This window comes from Festucalex cinctus, chromosome 9 (assembly GCF_051991245.1).
Source record: "Festucalex cinctus isolate MCC-2025b chromosome 9, RoL_Fcin_1.0, whole genome shotgun sequence".
Taxonomy (NCBI): Eukaryota; Metazoa; Chordata; class Actinopteri; order Syngnathiformes; family Syngnathidae; genus Festucalex; species Festucalex cinctus.
This window is the reverse complement of record NC_135419.1, coordinates 16,751,360-16,772,719: the sequence shown is the minus strand read 5'-3', so window position 1 is coordinate 16,772,719 and position 21,360 is coordinate 16,751,360. Positions and strand designations below refer to the sequence as shown.

Sequence of the window (21,360 nt, the reverse complement as noted above, 5' to 3'; positions counted from 1 at the left end):
AGATGACGTCACGACAGACCGTTAAAATAATAGTTTTTTAATGTAATTTATTAGTCATTCATTGCTTCTGTTCTTCTTGTGTAATATGTTTCTTAGAAATCTTGAAATATGTGCACGTTTCAACAAGCAATATCCAGCAAGCTAGCTCGAGGTCACGTGCTCTAAAATGAGCTAAATATAGCTAACAGTTTACATTGTACAAAACAACAAACAAAGAGTCCGTTTTAATGCTGGTGTATTGTGACAATCTGTTCGCCGTCCATCAGTTCTCTGTCGCTCCTTTGTGACGTCACAATACACATTATACACACATTACACATTATGTATTGTTTAAATTTATGTTGTTTTTTTTACATCATTTTTAAAGTAGCTAAAATACAAAATTTTGGACAAATAATACAATAAATATTTATATTTCATTTTCATATTTTTAGATTGCCATGCGACCCTTGTGAGGAAAAGCGGCAACTCAGAAAATGGATGGATGGATATTTTTAGATTAAAGTTGGTCAACTTCCAAGCGTCATGTGCGATTTGAGCTCAGTTTTTATGTATTTATTTATTTATTTTTGTAATATTATAAATATAAAAAAGTCACTTTAGGCTATATTTATGTTATTTGTTAAGTTGTCAGGAAACTAAAAGTAGCGCTTTTGACAGAAAATACTTTTCATCCACTTATAATGCGGACTTTGTCATCTTTCTTTCTTTCTTTCTTTCTTTCTTTCTTTCTTTCTTTCTTTCTTTCTTTCTTTCTTTCTTTCTTTCTTTCTTTCTTTCTTTCTTTCCTTCTAGAACTATTGTGTATTCCCAATAAAAGTCCTTAAAGGACGTATTGCAGCGTTACTTCGTGGCCTCGGACATCATTTCGAGCCACAAACGCCCCAGTTGGCTTTTGAACGCCGGAAAAGCTGCTGTCTCTTTAAGAGTAGCGAGCACGTCCACTCAGGCTGAAGAAGAGGAGGAGGAAGAGGAGGAGGAGGAGGAAGAAGAAGAGAGCTCGGCCGAATGGCAGCTTTTACGCATTGGCTGGTCTCACCTGCACTTGAACGCAACACGAGTCTCCCCGCTCGCCGCGACGAGCCTGCAAAGTCAAAAGTCTCGCCACTCCGGACGAGGTTCCGCTGGGTTTCGACGCACATGGATCCTCAGCACCAGCAGCATCCCCACCCGTGGGCCCTCGCAGGCTCTCCGGGGGCCCAACGCGCGGATTTGTGCCAGTAAGTGATTTGTCACAACTCTTGCCGGCGTAAAATGGAATACGCTGTCTCTTAGCCCCCCTTTTGGACGCAAACGATGGCACCATTTGGGTCGTTTTACGCACTGGATCTATCGCCGTTATTATCATCATTGTGGGCCGTTATGGATGCTTGAAAGCAAGCAGACTTCAACGAATATAGTGAGAGAGGGTGGGGGGGTAAAACACACTTGCTTGTTATTAGAAAAAGAATTAAAAAAAAAAAAAAGATGGAGCACACGGGCATCGAGGAGGTGAACCAAACTCACCAGCAGCAACAACAGCAGCAGCAGCAGCACGAGCCCATCAGTTTCGGCATCGACCAGATCCTCAACAGCTCGGAGCAGTCCCAGGGCGGCTGCATGCTGCCCAACCGGACCGGGGAGCCCGAGTACGCCGCGCTGGCCGCCGCCTCCAACGCCGTCTACGGCAACGGCTACGGCGGCGTGTACAACCCGGCCTGCTCGATGGGCCTGGCCGGCTCCTACAACGTCAACATGAACATGAACGTCAGCATGAACATGAACGTCAACGTCAACTCGGCGGCGGCGGCGGCGGCGGGGGCGGGGGCCGGCGGGGTGATCCGGGTGCCGGCGCACAGGCCCATGCCGCCGCCGCCGCAGCCCCTGCCACCCAATTCGGCTGCCGGCGGGGTTCATCAGCCGCCGCCCGGCCTCGGTATGGGGCCCATGGGCAATGCCAATTTTACCTTCCCCTGGATGGAGAGCAGCAGGAGGTTTGCAAAGGACAGATTAACAGGTAAATCACTGGTTTTGTTGTTGTTGTTGTTGTTTTTTAATGCATGAATGATGCTTCAAGGTTGAAAAGTCCAAAAATAGGCACAAAAACGTGTTGTTGTTTTAGCACTATACATGCACACCATGTCCAGCCCCCCAAATGTGCACACATCTCATAAAATGTGTTTTTTCATAATTATGCTTTGAGAACAAGAAGCCAACAGCAACTTTTATTTAAAAAAAGTACCCTGAAATATGCACAAAAATGCTCAAAAACGTGCTTTTACATATTTACGTGGTTGAAAAAAAAACAAGTAAAACTCAACGAGATTTTTTGTGTTTAAAGGGATTCAAATAAAAAATAAAAAATGATTTGCAACATTTTTCCTGTAAAGCAATTCCAAAAGAAGAGAACCTATTGAAATAAGGCCCAAATTATATGCACAGAAAATGTTTTTGCATTAATGCAGTATTTTGAGAAAAATAAAACCCAAGAGGAAACCTTATTAAAATCAAGATCCCCAAACATCAAAAACATGCTCAAAAAACGTATGTAGAATTGGCACAAATGTAACATTAAAAAAAGCATGGGTTTAAAAAAAAAAAAAAAAAAAAACGCATCATTTTTTTTTTTCGCAGTTATTGCTCTCTAAAGACCTGTTACAAAAAAGGCCCCAAAATATGCAATTTGCATCACTACACAAATTTAGTATAGAGCCTCTAAAAATAAGTATAAAGCCCCAGAAAAACGGTTACAAGGCCCCAAATACAGACTAAACTATCATTTCTTTTCATACCATATCATTTTTTTGTAAATTTTGTATAATGGACGACAACAACAAAAATGGGAAAGAATTTTCAAAATATGCTGTGAATGAGGTGTGATGTATTTTTTAAACATCATAAACGTGCATGCACTTATTTTAAAGTTGCTTGTATATGGCAAACGGAAACTTTCACGTGACAACTTCTTGCACAGTTAAAAAAAAAATTAAAAAAAATACACCAATAACCACCAAATACACACAAGTACTCACAAATTGTGTCTGGCGTAAAGGAATGGAAAGAGGCGTTGTTTCATAATAATAATAATAATAATAATAATAATAATAATAATAATAATAATAATAATAATAATAATAGTAACAAACATATTTTGCTTTGTTGTATGGCAAATTGCAGAAGTGACATTTATGACAAATAGTATTAAAAAAAATCACATTTTATTTTTTACTAAAAATAAATACTTTATTTTTGTAACACAATTTTCCACCTTGAGACTAAGAAAGGATTATTACGTATTGTTTATCGTTTAGTAATACTTTTCCCTAAAAAGTCTCAATTGTATTTTAGTAATAACAAGTGCAGAGCTGCAATGAAGATGTCTAAAATGCAAAACAATAAACAAATACTTTCATTTCCCAACAAATAATGTTGTCACTGCATTCTATACTCAATGTAGAAACTGCATAAAAATCCAATGCATTCAAAACACCGAAGCACTACTTTTTCCCCATGAATTTCTATATGCAAAAACAGGCCAACTGTATCATCTTAAATATGAATGACTTCCATTATTGTATATGAATCACATCAATGGCTTTTCGACTTCCATGACGATGTATACTTTGATTATACATTGTATACATTATTTATCCATATTCTAATCAAACTTGAGCCAGACCGTTTTCTCTATACATTAAAAAGCATTTTAATAGGGCGTGTAAAGATGGGGAACAAAAAACATAATTCATATTTCCAACGTTTTTAAATGACGCTATTAATTAGTCTACAGTGTATGTGTGGGTGTCACGTGATCTCGCAGTTATGAAGATGAAAATGCCCCCCCTCTCCCACCCTCCTATTAAATATTGACCATTCCGTTCATTCGATGCGATGAATTATTAATATATGATGGAGAGGGGGAGGAAGGGGGGTGGGGGGTTGTCAACTGCAAAAGGCTGCACTCGTGTAAAGACTCGCTGATGATGTCTCCTTTTAATTCCTCCATTTTGTCGCTGCAATCATGACGTGTGGGTCGCCTATTGATCAGAAAATGGCTTCCCAATTAAAAAGGCGCGTGCACGAGATGAGAAGATTTTTTTTTTTTTTTTAGAAATGCACGATTTGGTTTGCACAAGTGTGATTTTCTTCACGCGTGACGTCTTTGTATGCAAAATGATAGCTGGAAGACGTTTTGTGAAGAAATCGACAACGTAATAAAAAATAAAAAAAAAAGAAGAAAAAAAACAGCGCTATTTTAATGCATTTTGTGTTCATGTTTGAATAGATTCACAAATACTGTGGTAAGGCGTTTTTGTTTGTTTGGGCCATCAGATAAAATGTCATAACTTCGAATTTTGCTTAACCTTTCTTGTACGTACTGTTATTTATACCCACATTTTAACACACACAACACGTTTTTGTTTTTTTTTTTACCTAAAATATAAGACGTTTTTAATGAAGTCATTATAGTTTAGCAGACATGAAAAATAAACGATGTGCATTATTCTTTTTTTCATGTTTTAATGTGCACATTATTTTCTCTTTCTGCATTTTTTTAAAACGTAAAAAAATATTTTACCACAGTATTTGCATGTTATCTGTAGACGTTTAAAATCTAAAATTCATTTCAAATTTCCTGCATGAATTGGATTTTTACTGAAAAAATATGGTAAAAGACAACCTTTAGTTCACGTTTCTTTCGTTGTTATTAGTATTATTTATTATTATTATTATTTGCACGTTTGGAAAACTGCATAATTGTTCCATGTAGAATTTTTGACGATGCATATACAAACAAAACGCGTTTAAAGCCATAAATAGAACAATTGTGAAATTTAAATTTATTTCACGTTTCTTGCGATTTTTGTTTCCATAACTAATAGACGTTGTTTTAATGTTACTCGGTATCAGATTTACAGTATTTGTTATTACTTCAATATTACTCGTCGTTTAAATCCAAAACTTCCTTGCTTGATTTGAAAATCCATTCGGATGCATTCCCCTTGAATGTTCTTTTCCACGCTGACTCGTCATCATAATACGACAAGCGACAAAAAACAGAGCAGCCATCACGTCCACTTTGTCGCCATCAATTCGAAAAGAAGCAGCAAGCAAGCAAGCAAGCAGTCCGAAACGTGCTGCCTCCTTTTCTTGAACGCCTGCACGGTAATAAATAGCACTGTACAATATGTTCATGTTCTATTTCAATATCCCCGTTACAATCCTTCACGGATTTATTTATTAGATTGCCGGAGAAAAGGTAATATCCGCAGTGGGGTGTGGGGGGGAGCCGCTTTGTCACTGAGAAGTGTTATTAAGTAGGCCTACACCACACACGCGCGCGCGCACGCACACCTGCTTTTATTATACACGACACACATTTTCTTGCTTTCGGTCAAATTGGGTTCCAGCACAAATACGCACGTTTTGTCCTAAGATGTATTTTTTTTTTCGTTTGCATTAAAGGCATGAAAATTAATTGACATTTTATATAGCATACTCCACTTGGTGTGTTTTAGCACAGCTTTAGTGAGGATTTCTTAGGGGTGTGGCCTGTAGAAATCATAAACATTTTTTATATAATCTTGCGTCCATAGATCTCAAGAAAAATATGGATTCATTTTCAGCCAATAAAATACAGCTGAAATTTGCCAAACCCCAAGATGGCATAAAGAATAAGTTATAAATGAATTTTTAAGTGACTAAATCCAAATTTTCGCACCTTCTTAAATACCATATGCAACCCCAAATTGACAACCTATTGCCAATCAATTTTCCAGATTTGCAGCGTCCAACAGATTGAAATAATTGCAGAAAGTGAGGTCACCATTCGTTCACTAAATGCCGCAAACTAAAGGTAATATTTTTCAATGTTGTTTAGTGCAGTTTAGATATAAATTTCTTTGGGGTCTGGCGAACAAAAAAGTATATATATATTTTTTTTTCATCCTTTGGACATATTTTAGATGGTATTGCAAATATGCAAGTAGTTAAAAAGTAGGGGTTGCAAAAATAATAATAATAATTCATTTATTTGGGGTATGGTGTGTAGGATATAGAAACATATACGATTTTTTTTTCTTTTTTGGTTTTTCACCCTACACATGTAGTATTGGTTTGAGTATAATGGCATTGGAAATAGCAAAATGGGGGTTGCAAGAACAAAATGTTTCTTGAGGGTACAGCACATTTAAAAAAAAAAAAAAAAAGGGGGGGGTGGGGTGGGGGGGGCAGGTCGATATACAGGAAAAGTGATTCCCCATCACTCAAGTATTAAGTGTTAGATGTCAATGGATGAGCAATGCATTCATCTGGTTGCATTTATGAATTCCAGTCTTCCATTCAATCTTTTCCGGCGTCGACCCGAATGTTGTTTTCTACATGCCCGCTTCTTTATTTAGCAGGCAGATGGCCCGAAATAGCATCTAACGCAGAACATTATGTGCACGCCAGATGCGCTGCTTGTGAACCTCAACAGGCCTGCAAGTCATAAAAAGGACACAGAAATCCATCCATCCATTTCTGAACTGCTTATGCCTCACAATAATACAGTGAAAAAAAAATGTATTCAAATAAAATATACGGCAACCTGAAACGGTCAAAAACAGTGGAGCTTCCGAATTGGAACAACCCATAATGGTGCAAAATTGTGGTTCAAACAATATTTTTGATAGACAACAACAAGAAAATATATATTTTCAACATGGAGCAGGGTGTTGCTCAGCTTGTCTGTAAAATTCAGGTTTGTAAAACAGTGTAATGACTAACAGGTACCTGTAGATGGCGACGTTGCATCACTTTTGATTTGAGCAGATGATAACAATTGGACGATCAATCTCAGCTTATCGCGTTAAATATGAGGGAGCAAATTGTTGGAAGTCTAACAATCAACGTATTTATATGTATGGTATGAATTGAATACTGTAATTTCCAGTGAAGAATACACATTTTTTGCCCCCAAAAATGATCCCAAATCAAAGCGGGGCACTACAAGGGTTCAGCGCAAGTCGCTAATAGTCAAATGTGGCTTAAAGAGGAAGTCAACACCCCCAAAAATTCTAAACAATAATAAGTAGCCCCACTAGTTTAAATATCGTGGAATATGAATGTAAAAATAAAATCCAGCAGTTTTTATCAATATCACAAGGCGGCCATTTTGCCACTTGCTGTTGACTAAAAATGACTTCACATTTGCTTAGGTAACAACCAATCACAGCTCAACTTCAGAAAACAGGTGAGCCGTGATTGGTCGCCTGAGCCGTGAGCAACTGTGATGTCATCTTCAGTCGACAGCAAGCGGCAAAATGGCCGCCTTTTGATATTGATAAAAACAGCTGGATAGTGCTGCATAAGTCATAGTCCACAAATGTAATATTAATCATAATGTCATGTTTAGACTCGTGAGATCACATATAACATATTATTGGCAAGAAATGTTTAACATTGACGTCCTCTTTAAAAACTAAATTAGGTCATGTGTGAGCATCTTTAGGCGGCATCAAGGGATCAGAAACTAATGATAAAAATCCCACCCACGTCCGTCCCCCCCAAGAAATCTTTTAGCGGGGGATACAATTACCACTTCACAATTACGGATCGTGAAACCTGATGATGTTCGTATTAAAAAAAAAAAAAAAACATGCCGGAAATTAGGGAACATCATTAGAGAGCAATATGCGGCTAAATGCGCTTGTCATTTACACGACGACGTTCAAATTGCAGCAATCCGTCTTGGAATCACAAAGCTCGGAGAGCCTCGAACGCAGTGCGCCGTTGCCAAATAGCATCAGCGGCGCTCAGGCGACTCCTGAACAGATGTTTACGCTCATTTGGGCTCCAGGTGAGATTTTTTTTTATTTTTGGTGGCCAAACAGAAAGAAAGAAAGAAAGAATGAAAGAGCAAAGAAGCAGATGGTTTCAGGTTGGTTGTATTGCTCTCCGTCACATTGAATGTGTGGCGGGTGGGTGGTTGGCCAAGTGGATCTATGGCCAAAAGCGATCCCCTTACACACGCATTGATCGTGTGTTTATCCCACGCCTGACAAAATAGACAGTATTCATAGATATTTTATGATGTAGATGAGAAGTGGTTATTAATACTTGGACAGCGAAAGTGAGACAAGCACGCAAGCAAGCAGGAAGGAAGGCAAATAAGACGGCCTGCAAGTTTCGCTACAAGGGAAGCTAAATGCTAAATGATGCGATAAAATAAACTAAATCCTCATCCATGTATTGTGCATTTTACAGGTAAAATATTGTTTTTCAAACTAGCACGTTTGAAAAACAATATTTTACCTGTAAAATTTCATACAAATATCAGTAAAAATAGCCTGTAGCGCTTGGATTATTATTACGATTTTTTGGGAGGTGCTGTGACTTTTTAAATATCCATTATATGATATATTTCTTAGATGAATGATTTCTGCTTTTAAAATACATTATGCTCCATGTGGTCCCCCAAACATTGTATTTATTTTATTTTTTTAATTAATATTGCGTTATTAAAGGGATACTTCACTACCTGAACAATTTTCAGCAGTGAAAATGTAATATTTTGTCCAGAGTTAATTTGATAACTTCATTATTTTTCATGTACAATTAACACCTATATAAAAACTGTTTTCCTCTTGCTGTCGACTGATGATGACATCACCTGTGCTGAGGAAGTAGGTAACGACCAATCACGGCTCACCTGTTTTCAGCAAACTGAGCCATGATTGCTCGTTACCTACTTCCTCAGCACAGGTGATGTCATCATCAGTTGACAACAAGTAGAAAAAAAATACTTTTTAAAGGTATTAATTGTACATGAAAAGTAATGAAGTTACCACATTAATTATAGACAAAATATTATTTTTTTTTACTGCTGAAAATGGCTCAATGAGTCAAGTATCCCTTTAAGCACCAAAATCTACTGGTTTTTCATCCATCTCAGTGGGCGGCCATTTTGCCACTGGCTGTTGATTGAAAATGACATCACAGTTGCTCAAGGCTCAAATAATGACCAATCGCGACTCACCTGTTTTCTGAGTTTGCTCGTGTGACGTTCACAAGGTGCGCTGTGACTGGTCGTTCCCTGAACCCTGAGGCACTGTGATGTCATTTTTCATGTGACAGCAACTGGCAAAATGGCCGCCTCCTGACATGGAGGAAAAACGGCTCCATTTTGCGTCTTAATTCACATTCTACAAATGCAAAATTAATCAGAATGTCGTGTTTGGGATTGTGGGGGAACATGTTGGAAAAATGTGACTTGACTTCCTCTTTGAATTTAACAACCAAAATTCATTTTCATCATTTGGACAATACACACCATCTAGGTGGAGCAAAAATGTAACTGTAACACATTTTGCATATCCGTAAATCTGGAGGGTGCAAAAACATTGCTTGGACAATTCTTAAATATATTCTAGATTATGGTATATTTTTTTAAAATATATGTATTTATTTTTTCTGATTTTAAATTACACTCAGTGCACAGTCTCATCTTTTGGAAGAAATTGGTAGAGGGTGCAAACATTTCAATGCAATTTTAGCAATAGCAATAGCAATTTTCAAATTTAGCTTAAATGTTGGAGAGTGTTGTTTTTTTTTAGAAATATTTTTTGTTGGTTTTTGTAGAAATTAAAATAATCACACATTTTTGTACTTTGGATGCTACAAACAGGTCGTGACAATTGTATTGTAGCAATTTTTAAAATTTTGCATAAATCTGTGGCATGTAAAAACTTTTGTTTGTAGCAATTAAAAAACATATTATTAAATATATATTTAAGATATATTTGCAGCTTTGAATTGAAATCAAGGTACAATTTCGTCACATACAAGCTATTAAAAAAATGGATTATTGATCGATTTGGTAAGTTTAAATAATAGGGATGTAACGATATACAAATGTCACAATACGATATTATCACGATATGAAGTTCACAATATGATAATTATCACGACATTGTAGGGAGGTTGGCAATATTTAAAAAAATGAGCTCATACAAAAAAAGCACACTATTGTGCTTTTGTACATAACATCAATGTTATGTTATTATTATTCTTTTTTATTATTATGTCACTATTATTATTATGTTATGTTGTTAATGCACACACACTGAGTTCCTCCATATGTTGACTTGCTTCACAGGCATATTACGTTCCCCTTCATCTGACAATTAGTATAGATTTTAAACATAGAAGGGCCAAAACATCCCTGATGAAAATTAAACTGCACAAAAAAAAAAAAAAAAAAATAGCCACCAGAGGGTGCTAGAACTGCACAAATGGAAATCAACCTGACTTTTTTTTTTTAACAGATGTGTTGTATTTAAATATCGTGAACATGACGACGACGATATTGTGGCAGTTTTAATATTACGATATCACAATATCGCTCTTATCGTTACATCCCTAGTAAATAATGACTTGGCTCTACTTGCATGCATCATTCTGACAAATAACATGGTCATAATGGGATCATTAAACATGCCTTTCAATAATGTTGCAGGTTTGTTTTATTGTCATTTTTCACATAATTTCTTACCATGAAGTCTTCTATGCTGATGTTTATTCATTTCATCTTTGAGCAACCCTGTGACCAACTATGCTGATTAGCATGCTTTGACTTGTCATCCCCAGCAATGCTCTCTGTCACTTGTTTTACTAAATGGCAGACGTCAAACGTTTCCAATTGAAAGCATAAATGTGTTCATCATTCTCGGCTCCTCCCTCATGCGATTAGCCACCGTGGGGCGCCTATGAACACCTGCCCGTTGGGGGAGGCCCGACTGCTGTGCTCCAGATGCGGGACCTCACTGTGTCTCCCTTTCCTTTAGGGGAGCAGGCAGAGGAGAGCCGAGCACGAGAGGTCGCGGGGGGGCCGGGGAACGGGGCGGCGGCGGTGGCCGGGCCCCTCTGCCCTCTCCCCAAGGGGGACATCGGCAGGGTCCCCGTCTGGAGCACGGTGGAGACCTTAGCTAAATGCTATTACCCCGAGCTCGCGCACCTGCGAGACGGCAATGGCCTCCTCGCTGACTATTCTTTCCCAAAGGGGGCTTGCCCAGGTGAGTCCACTCCCTCGCCCGAATGCACATCAAATGACGCACCCCTACTCTGCCATATACACACCTTCAAAACAAAAGGCAATGCAAACCAAAAAGGTAAAAAATGTGTTTAATCATATAATAATCAAATATGAGTAGGGTTTAATTGGCCAATGAGTCACCGCTTTGGCAACAAATGACGCACCCCCCTCCCTCCTATGCACAACATTGAAAAATGGCAAAATAACGACCATTTAAAAGGCATTATATTTCATGCATTGATCAAAATGTGACTAAGTAAATATATATGTATAGCAACCATGATGGCTCTTATACACAACCTAAAAAAAAAAGAAAAAAAAAAAGAAAAGTTGAAAACTGGAGCAAACAGCATTAAATGGCATCAGCATGATAAGATAAAAAAACACAACAAATATTTACAAGCTGTATGTATAATTATGCTGCCGATGGATCAATGTTTAATCATGAACGCAAAAGAAAACTAAATTCCAAATAAAAGGCAGCAAAATATGACAGAAAAAAACAAAAATCAACAAACAATCTGACAGAGATGGTGCACCCCTCTCAATCTGATATTCAACATCAAAAAATTGCTCCAGAAAAAAAAGACAAACAGTGTGATCAAATAAAATATTTACTAGCTCTAAGTATAACTTTGTTGACTTTAAGCATCAACGCAAACATGATCAAAATATGACAAAAAGAATGATAAGCTAGTTGGTACACATCTATACCCTACACCCAACCTCGAAAAGTGATTGTTTAAATCATGCAATCTTGATCAAAATACAGGCAAAGCAATAAAAATATTAGCTACCAAATGCTAGCCATACCTGACAGAGAAGGCGCACCTCTTTTTTTTTTTTTAAATGATTAATTTAATGATATAGTAGAAGCTCTGTTTTTATGAAAGGCAGCATTTCTATTTTTTTTTTTTATTTTATTTTTTTTATCCTGGGCAGCCATCAACTTCCTCCATTTTTTTTCCTTCAGAGAAATGTGATTTTATTGATTTACTGGCAATCGTAATTACAATCGTCGTCCTCAACTGGCAGCTTCTGGGCCTCTGCTCAGAGGCCCAAAATGTACCACAAAATTGGCAATCACTTCATCCAGCTAAAGACGGGAAAACAAACCAAATCTCCTGGGAAATCGTTTCTTTCTGGCTTTTGATGGTAATAACTGATCCGGGACATCAATCACCAGAGGCGGGAAAAAGTCGAGTCTTTCATAAGTTTTAGCCAGCAAGTCCTAAAAATCGCAAATCATGTGACTCGAGTACCTCTGTCATTCACTACAATCGTTTGTAAGCTTTTCCTTGTGTCTGACCACAACATTAAAAAAAGAGCCTGTTATGGTGTTTGTCCGTTTTCCAGCCGCCCTGTCGCCGTTCTCCGTGACCCGCCGCATCGGCCACCCGTACCAGAACCGCACGCCGCCCAAGAGGAAAAAGCCCCGCACGTCCTTCAGCCGGGTGCAGATCTGCGAGCTGGAGAAGCGCTTCCACCGGCAGAAGTACCTGGCGTCGGCCGAGCGCGCCACCCTGGCCAAGGCCCTCAAGATGACGGACGCCCAAGTCAAGACCTGGTTTCAGAACAGGCGGACAAAATGGCGGTAAGACTTGCGATGCTACGCCGCTGACTTCAGACCATTAAACGCGTGTTTTGGTTATCAACAGAGCAAACGGTTAAGTGCCGTTTAAAGTTTTCTATTCCTGTTCAAAAGGATAAAATGTTGAGAGAATGAAAATGGAAAGAATCTGCATTAAAGCACATCATGATGCTGGATGACCTCTTTTTCACAAAGTGGTCACAAGTGATATGTTTGAAGCTGTTTTAAATGTTTCATTCTTGTTCAAAATGGTCAAACTTGGATAGCTCATTGAAAATGGAAAGAATCCGCATTAAAGCACATCATGATGCTAGATGGCTGTGTATTTTTCACAACGTGGACACGTGATAAGGAGAATACAGTTTGAAATTGGTCATTTGTATTCAAAATGGTCAAATGTTGAGAACACACTTAATAAAAATCGAAAGAAAATACATTAAAGCACTGCACAATGCTGGAGAGCCTCCTCTTACTTAATACAAGTTATGTGGTGAAAGCAAAATTTAGTTTGAAATTCCCCATTCCGATTCAAAATGGTAAAATGCAGAGAGACTGCAAATGGAAAGAATCTGCATTAAAGCACGTCATAGCGCTGGATGACCTCTTATTTTTCCACAAGGTGGTCACAAGTAATGTGTTCTAAGCTGTTTGAAATGTATCATTCTTGTTCAAAATGGTCAAACTTGGAGAGCTCAGTGAAAATGGAAAGAAACTGCATTAAAGCAGTATATGCTGCTGGATAGCCTCTTCTTTATACAAGTCAAATGGTTAAAATAGTTGAAGTAGAATTCATTTTGAAATATGCCATTCCTGTTCAAAATGGTAAATTGTTGTCATTGAAACTGGAAATGATCTGCATTAAAGCATTTCACAATGGTGCATAGCCTGGTAATATTCCCATGAGATGTGGTTTAAAGACAGAAAATGGAAAAAAAAAACACAAAAAAACAAAGCAAAGCGCTTTATAATAATGAATAGCCTCTTATTTTGTACGAGAGATGGTTTTAAGTCATGAATGAAGGAGTTGAAAGTTAAAATCAAAACCAAAGCAAAATGGTAAACTTTTACGGGCAGGCTGAAAATGGAAAGAATACGCATTGAATCCATCCACAATTCCTCTTTTACGCAAGGAGCAATTTGAAATTTCAACCAAAATTACATCAAAATGGTAAACTGTTGAGCGTTTACTAAAAATCGAAAGAATATGCATTAAAACAGTTTATGATGCTGCATAGCCTCTTATGTATTTATTTACAAAAGTCATTCCATTTCAAATGTGTCTTTCCTGTTCAAACTGAAAACTGAAATCAACCGCATTAAAGCACTTAATGATGCTGGATGGTGAATTCAGTTTTGAGACTCAAAGCAAAACCAATCCAAAATGGTCTACCCATGAGAGCGCACTGAAAATCGAAATAATCCGCAATAAAGCACCTCATGATGCTAGATGGCCTCTTGATGAGTGGCGCTCTAATATGTTTGTTAAGCACTCTGTGTAATGATAACTCATGAAAGGGAGCCCGAAGGTGCTCCATCAAAACAGCATGTGCACTTTCATCCAGCCCTAAATGGACATCATCTTTTGTTTTGCCCTCGGTTCCAAAGTAACTTCCGATGTTGCACAAAATGGCCGTCGCGGTTTAAGCGTCGGAGGCGCCTGGCAACAACGGCGTGCTCCCTTTTTTTGATTTTGCTTAGCTGTTCGGCCGGCGGAGGCCAGTTCGCTTGACCAAGCACAATTACCGGAGCCTCCTAAAAGGCCTTTTAGAAAGCTGCTTTCCGCAGCAATACTGTACTCAAAGCCTCTCGCCGGATGGAGGAGACGCGTGCGCTGCTTGCAATCGTTTGGAGGTGAACGTGTGATAAATCCAACCCGCGACCTTAAAGTGACAGCTCCTTTAAAAAAAAAAAAGAAAAAGCACATTTGAAGCCACGAAGCAACACGATGCTCACACAAAAATGAGTATTCTTTGTTTTGGTTGTTAGTCAGCAGATAAGCAAAAGTGTTTACAGAGCAATACTGTCACTTAGACGATAAGTGTTTTATAGGTATTATAAAATATTTGTTAAAAATTGAAAAAAAGCTCAGCTGGTTTTATGACAGCTGTACTTTACGGCGTAAGGAATATTTTTGGTCATCGTTTATTTTACGCAATACTTACTGTACTAATTTTTAAAATCTTGCAGATAAGAAATATTCCATATATTTAAAAAAAACAATACAAAAACTAATAAAAACTAACCAAAGCAAAGCATTTTTTGGAAATAAAAATACAGCTAATATAAAAACTAAGGATGTTCAATGCCACTTTTCTTTCAGACCGATACCAGTACGAGTACTGACACTTTTGAGTACTCGCTTTTGATAGATAAACAAACAATTACTGTATGAACAAACCGCAGCAGTATAGCACCAACTACTGTCGGGGAAGATTTACTCTAGGCCCTATTTTTATTTATTTATTTTTACTTTGAGTATCGTGGTGGTACACCGCGAGTATCCAATACCTTGAACGAAGGGTGGTATCGGCCTGATATGACTCCTAGTGTCGGTACTCGCCCACCCAAAATAAAATCTAACAAAACCACTCTAAGAACTAATCAAAATGAAACGTGAAAAACACAAAAACTAATACACTTTTGTGTTAACACAGTACTCAGTATTTAGTATTTACAGGAGCACGTTTTATGTTCACGTTGCCAAAGCTTTGCTTTCAAACTGGTCATTCGTGAGTCGTCAAATATCAACAAACAGAAATCCACCTTATTTTAACCCTCCACGAACTCTCGTGCAAATCCTGTACAACAAAAGCTAGTTTCAATGCCTACAAGTAAAACGAGCACAGACAAAACGGCGTGTCACGACGAATAAGCTCCCAGCCCTGAACCCACTTCCTCGTTTGACCGAGATTGATACCGCCGCCGTCGTCATCGTAGCAGCGTGCACCTGCTAGCCTCAACGTGAGGGATGCGCTTGCGTGACGAGCACGCTAACTAACAAGATGGTGATCGAATCAGCAGGCAGCCAACCACATTATGGTAATGCTGTTAGCAATAACGCGTGGTTAATGGCCGCAGCTTGCTGTGCGCGCCTGCGTGAGGGCTCGTACCCGCCCTAATCATTTTCTTCTTTGGTGCTATTGGCACAGCATTTCACGCCAGCCTGGTTACTGATTTTTTTTTTTTTATGTATATTTTTTGGTATGGATATTAAACAGAACTTACAAGGGGCTAAAAAGAAGTGCACTACTCGGCTGCCATCAGCAGAGGTGCTCTTGAGTCACTCTTTACTATTTTGCAAAGAAGAGGAAAAGTTAGCTATGGGAAGTAGCTAGCTTTTTAAAAACAATGTGGAATATCCTTAATATTTTCTCTGTGTATCCTTAATGAATATAAAAACACTGTAAGAAAAATATGAATTAATTGGTTAATTTATACGACACCTTCTGCCTTGATAATGAATTTCATTTCAAGTTGTAAAGTTTTAACTTAGGTAGTTCATTCAACCTAATGCCATTATTCCTTTTTACATAATACATTTTTCATTAAAATTTCATTAAAATTTCTCAAGTTTTATGTTTTCATTTAGTAAGTTGTACACTTTCACTTCATGCTTTACATTTGTAAGCTTCACTTAAGTTTCGCCATTGCATAAGGAGGAAATGGGAGTACTCCAAACAATCATGGTGGATGACGCACTTTGATGTGTTTTTAACTGTCATCCCCCCCCAAAAATGCTTTCAATGGAAAACAATGTATAAATTAGTTCTCATGAGAAGTTCTGTGTTCATGGTTAGCTCGACCATAGCATAAAGTTCACCATAAAACTGTGCAGAGAATTCATGTCCAACAAGCTTTAATTGTGTCTGTCTGAGACACGGTCCCTTTGCTGCTGTTTTGGTTAGTGACAAACAGGTTCTGCTTTTCGGCAAGATTGAGAGTCGCAGGTAATACCGACACACCATAAAGGATGCGCGTCTCCATGTTAACACGTGTAACATTGAGCCGCACACCTGCCTGCCCGCCCGCCAGTCACGTTCCCTCCTCGCTAGCGCCTGTCACTCAGCCAGATCAGCTGTCATCTCGCCCCCCCGACACAGGTGGCGAGGAAATATAAATGCTAATGTGCAGCTTTCAGGCGCGTCAGTCTCCAAACAATACTTTTCATGTCAACATGGCTACCAGTTATTTTTGCTTCAGTCGTCTGTCGTTTGATGAGATTCTCACTGGACAAAACATTAGGCACACAACAGCCCTGCTCCTGCCACATAGACGTGTCTATGCTAAAACCCTCTCCGGTCTTCTTCTACCCGACCAGGAGACAGACGGCGGAGGAGCGGGAGGCGGAGAGGCAGCAGGCCAACCGGCTGATGCTTCAGCTGCAGCAGGAAGCCTTCCAGAAGACCCTGAGCCAGCCCCTGCAGCCCGACCCGCTCTGCCTGCACAACTCCTCCCTGTACGCCCTGCAGAACCTGCAACCCTGGGCGGATGACAATAAGGTGACGTCCGTCACCTCCGTGGCATCTGTCGTGTGAATGTGTGTGCGTGCGGGTACGTAGACGCCAATGATGTTGCCCAACGTTTTGTGAGTAGTCTACGTGTTGAGTCATTTTCCCTGCCTGACACCACATTTCCGTTTTCCCTTCAGCTGACGGTCTAAAATGGCAGGAGGGACCCCCCCCCCTAACTAATGGACACCTGTGTACATGCCCACCTATCAAGACTGATAAATCCCTCTATCTTCCCTTTTTACCGCTGGAATCTTCAAGAGGATGCAGAGACTTTTCTGCCCATGTCTGCAAAAAAAAACAAAAAAAACACCTGGATTCTCCTTTTGACTTTGTACATTGTAGTAAGAAATGAAAATGCATGTTTAATAAAGTCCTTTTCTGTATACGCTGGCTGGGAGTTCTGCAGATCGCCGGCGCTCCTAATGAACACGGACTTCCTCACGACGGTCCGTTGAAAAAGGTGTTTTATATTAAATGATATTGTGACTTTTTTTTGGGAAACAACGAAAAGCTTCTTGTTTTTTTCTTGTCTCTTTGTGTAATTATGGGTCATGGCAATTTGAGTCGGGATGAAAAAGGATACATTTAAAGGGATACAAGACTTATAAGTCATTTTCCAGTATTGGATTAGGCATTGTGTATAAAGAATTAAAGTGCAACATATCTCTGGCATCTTATTCCCTGGATCTTCTTGTAAACCGATTAAGTATCAAAATAAGAACATACCGTGGCGAACGCCATTTACCTGGTCACGTGATCGTGATGCGTATATGGAAGCCGCCTTCGCTCATTTGGAGTTTGCTGACGGAACAGGCAAGAAAAAGACTTCGATCCCAAATACTGCACCAATTCTGATTCTGTCAAATCTTTAGCACGCCAGATTTCATGTCATTCCTTGTGGGGGGTGGCCGCTCCTAATGTGGGCTAAAGCGTGCTTAGCACACGCCATGTAGCTTATCCTAGCAGACCGTGCACTTCGACTCGCTGGATCTGCCAGTTTCATCCGGCTTTCGGCTGGAAACAAATCTTTGGCGTGTCCTCCGCGGCTGTACTGCTTTTGAAGAAGTGCTTCTTTTATAAGGCGTAATTCCATCTTTGATGTCCGCCGTGGGACGCGGTAATTCCTCGTAAGTTCTTTGTTGTCACTGGCAGCCATGTCATTCAATCTGTATCTTACGCACGCCATACGTCACGATGATCACGTAACTGTCCAAAATGCCCGATACAGCTAGTACTTCACGCAAAAAAAAAAAAAAAAAAGTGCTTATAATTGCTAATTGCTCAATATAAATTGACAATTTTTCAGGGAAGAGTTGAAATGAACCATTTCACAGAATAGCTGGTTAGTTTTTCATAAGTCTTGTGTTCCTTTAATAATTCTCAAGTTGACTCAGTTTGATTTAAAGAGCACTTAAAAAAAAAACGTAGCCTAATAAAGTGCTTTACATAAATACTGGACAAATCGGTACTCAAGGTGCTAGCTCCACCCTTAGTAGTCATAGTAACAAAATCAGCATTCACCATTGGCCAGGATTTGAGGCGGGATAGTACACTTGAGCTTATGGACATCACAGACATATGGAGAAAACTCAGACTCTATTTTCATTTATTTTTTATTAAAAAACGTGGATTAGCGTTTGGATGACTGTTATTATTAGCCTTCCGTTGTCGTCAAGGTGACCCCAAAAAAAATAAAAAATAAAAAATGACATGGGCTAGCCATAAACATTCCTTTATCAGCGGATCCTTCCTATCGGCCACATGTTTTTTCAGCCAAGTCATAACACGAGATGAGCAATCTGGAAAGTGCAGTAAACACCTCATTCAGGTTCCCTGCTCGTAAATGAGCCGTGCCTTCTTGTGACGTCACACCAAACGGGCCACGCCTTCGCTTCCTCTCCACTAAAAACTCTTGTGGTCTTTCTGTTTATCTTAGCGGACCAGTGTTTTATAACTGCAAAGACATTGGGAAAGCTTTCGGATCTTCGTTGGGGCATGAACACACATTAAGGCTTCTGCAGACCTTACTGATGAGCTGACCATCTGAATCAGGTGCATTGGAAGAGGGAAACATAAAAAAGGGTGGCTCTTAACCTGTGTTTGATCGAACCCCAGGGGTTCGGCGGAGGTCAAAACACGCACCCGACTCATATGAGTGTGATGATATGCCCTAATTGGCCATCATTGGCTGCTCGGCCTATTTGGTGCGCCCAGTAATCGGTACATCGTCATTTCTTATAATTGTAATCCCTTCATACTATGTCAAGCAAAAAAAAGAAAGTGGTTGTACTAATATGTGCAATATGAATTCACATGTATAACGGAACGTATGGTGTTCCACAGGGCTCAATTCTGGGGCCTCTACTGTTTTCGTTATCTGCTCACCCCAGCTGTTCTCTTAAGAAAACAGCTGTGGTTGTTTTAATGTGCTCTATAAATATCGAGTTGAGTGATTGTAGTCAGTGTCCTAGCTGCGTGATTTGCAATGTCAAGTTGAGCAATTCATAACTAGCTAGATAGCTAGCAAAGCGAAAGGAACTCTTCCTTAAGATACATACGAATACAAATGCAATACTTTCTGAATTCAAGGTGCGGAGAGCCAGATTCAATGAAAACGCCACTCTCCCTGATCGTTTTGTTCACCCTAAACCCCCCTTCTTGAAATTCAATAAAGGGTTTGATGAACGTGCATCAGAAATTGGTTGAGGTGTAGTCCCTCCAACAAGGTTAAGAGCCACTGATCTAAAACATGCAGAACAGTGACCCTTGAGGACAGGAACTGGGCATGTACATTCAAAAGTTTAAAGGTCAAATTAAGTTCACCTGTAAAGGTCGTAGATCATATTAGATTCATATTGAAATTTCATCCACAAGCTGAATCGCCCTAACCTTTTTGCAAATAGGATCAATGTCCCCTGTGATTGACTACTAAAAATGTATGGATGGATGTTTGTCTGTGGAACTTTTTTTTAAGGGGGGGAAAGTCTTTGCGAAATGAAAACGTACCTTGCAAGACCACATGACACCCCAAACCTTTCCCATTAAACGCCAAGTCGGTTTTTGAAGAGACGTCAACGCTAATCTGTCAGCCAGAAAGGCCGATGATGTGCTCGCCAACAGCTGTCTGCAAACTAAAGAAGGCAACTAGCCCCCCCCCCCCCCCCCCCCACCCCCCACCCCCCCGACAGCCCCCGTGAGGCTTTCCGTCGTTATTTCGGGGCGTCTCGCTCGGCCGGGAACCTGTCAGCAGCGGCCCGGTCTCCAGGTGACGCCTCCCTCTGCCCCCATTTCCTCTGTGCCGCTTTCATCCGCCTGTCTCGGCCGCCTTGAAGACGTGACTTGGCTCATTTTGGAAAAATTCCTGCCTTGGCTGTTTTCATAAGCATGCATTGTGTTTTACTGCAGGTGCTTAAAGATTTTTTTTTTTTAATCCCTCGTCGTGGCGCTCTCACCCTACCCCCCCCCATCTCTGTCTTCTTTATGAACAAACAGCGGAGTATCGGACTTCCTATCTTGTGTTTGCGGGGCAACCAGACAACTGTTTCGGCACACAGCGTGTGTCACGCTCGGTCTGCGGCCGTCACTTGTCTCCATTCTTTGGAGACGTTTAACTCATAATCAGGCAGGCCATTGAATTGGCCACGGTTCACTGAGCAGAGCTCAGAGGGGACGCAGACAGCCTGACTGTAAACACTGTTGCAAGCTGCCGGTATTGAATATTGAAGTAAGGTTGGACTCTCTGGGTGAAGGCTTTCGCAAACATTTGAAGACAGCGTCCTCGCTCAACATCCGGACAAAGCTGGCACGCTCATTTATAAAAACTACAAAAGTCCAAAAAATAAAGCCTTTTTATGGCCCTCAAAGCGCTTTACATTTTTGACTACCCATTCACCTACTGATGACGCAGCATCAGGAGCAATTGGGGGTTCAGTATCTTGCTCAAGGATACTTCGACGTGGTCACAATGGCCTGGGATCGAACCCACAACCTCTGGGTTGGGAGACGACCACCATACCAGTGAGCCATGCCGCCCCCCGAATGTCACATGACCAACAGGTGAGCTGTGATTGGTTACCTGAGCCCTTGTGATGTCATTTTCAGTCGACAAAATGTGTTGCAAAATGTGTTTTTAAAGGTACTAATTGTACGTGAAAAATAATGAAAGTATCAAATTAATTCTAGACAAAATATTAACTTTTTATTGC

At 39.8% G+C, this 21,360-nt stretch overlaps 1 protein-coding gene across 3 annotated transcripts; it reads left to right on the top strand.

The window, feature by feature from the left end:
- The first annotated feature begins 1,033 nt into the window (after window positions 1-1,033).
- tlx2 (T cell leukemia homeobox 2) lies at window positions 1,034-17,825 on the top strand. Of its 3 annotated transcripts, none has more exons than XM_077532074.1 (5): window positions 1,034-1,996; window positions 10,806-11,033; window positions 12,410-12,647; window positions 16,963-17,143; window positions 17,293-17,825. In XM_077532074.1, exons 1-5 carry the CDS (start codon window positions 1,468-1,470, stop codon window positions 17,302-17,304), a joined length of 1,188 nt encoding a protein of 395 aa, XP_077388200.1. In that variant the 5' UTR covers window positions 1,034-1,467; the 3' UTR covers window positions 17,305-17,825. The 3 variants fall into 3 exon arrangements, with proteins under 3 accessions (XP_077388200.1, XP_077388199.1, XP_077388201.1); XM_077532073.1 differs by having other exon boundaries at window positions 16,963-17,195; XM_077532075.1 differs by lacking the exon at window positions 10,806-11,033 and having other exon boundaries at window positions 16,963-17,195.
- The last annotated feature ends 3,535 nt before the right edge of the window (window positions 17,826-21,360 follow it).

Coding starts and splice junctions, on each gene's coding strand:
- tlx2 (XM_077532073.1), top strand. CDS start 1,468: ATGGAGCACACGGGCATCGAGGAGGTGAACCAAACTCACCAGCAGCAA. Junction 1,997..10,805: donor TGCAAAGGACAGATTAACAG/GTAAATCACTGG, acceptor CCTTTCCTTTAG/GGGAGCAGGCAGAGGAGAGC. Junction 12,648..16,962: donor AACAGGCGGACAAAATGGCG/GTAAGACTTGCG, acceptor CTACCCGACCAG/GAGACAGACGGCGGAGGAGC.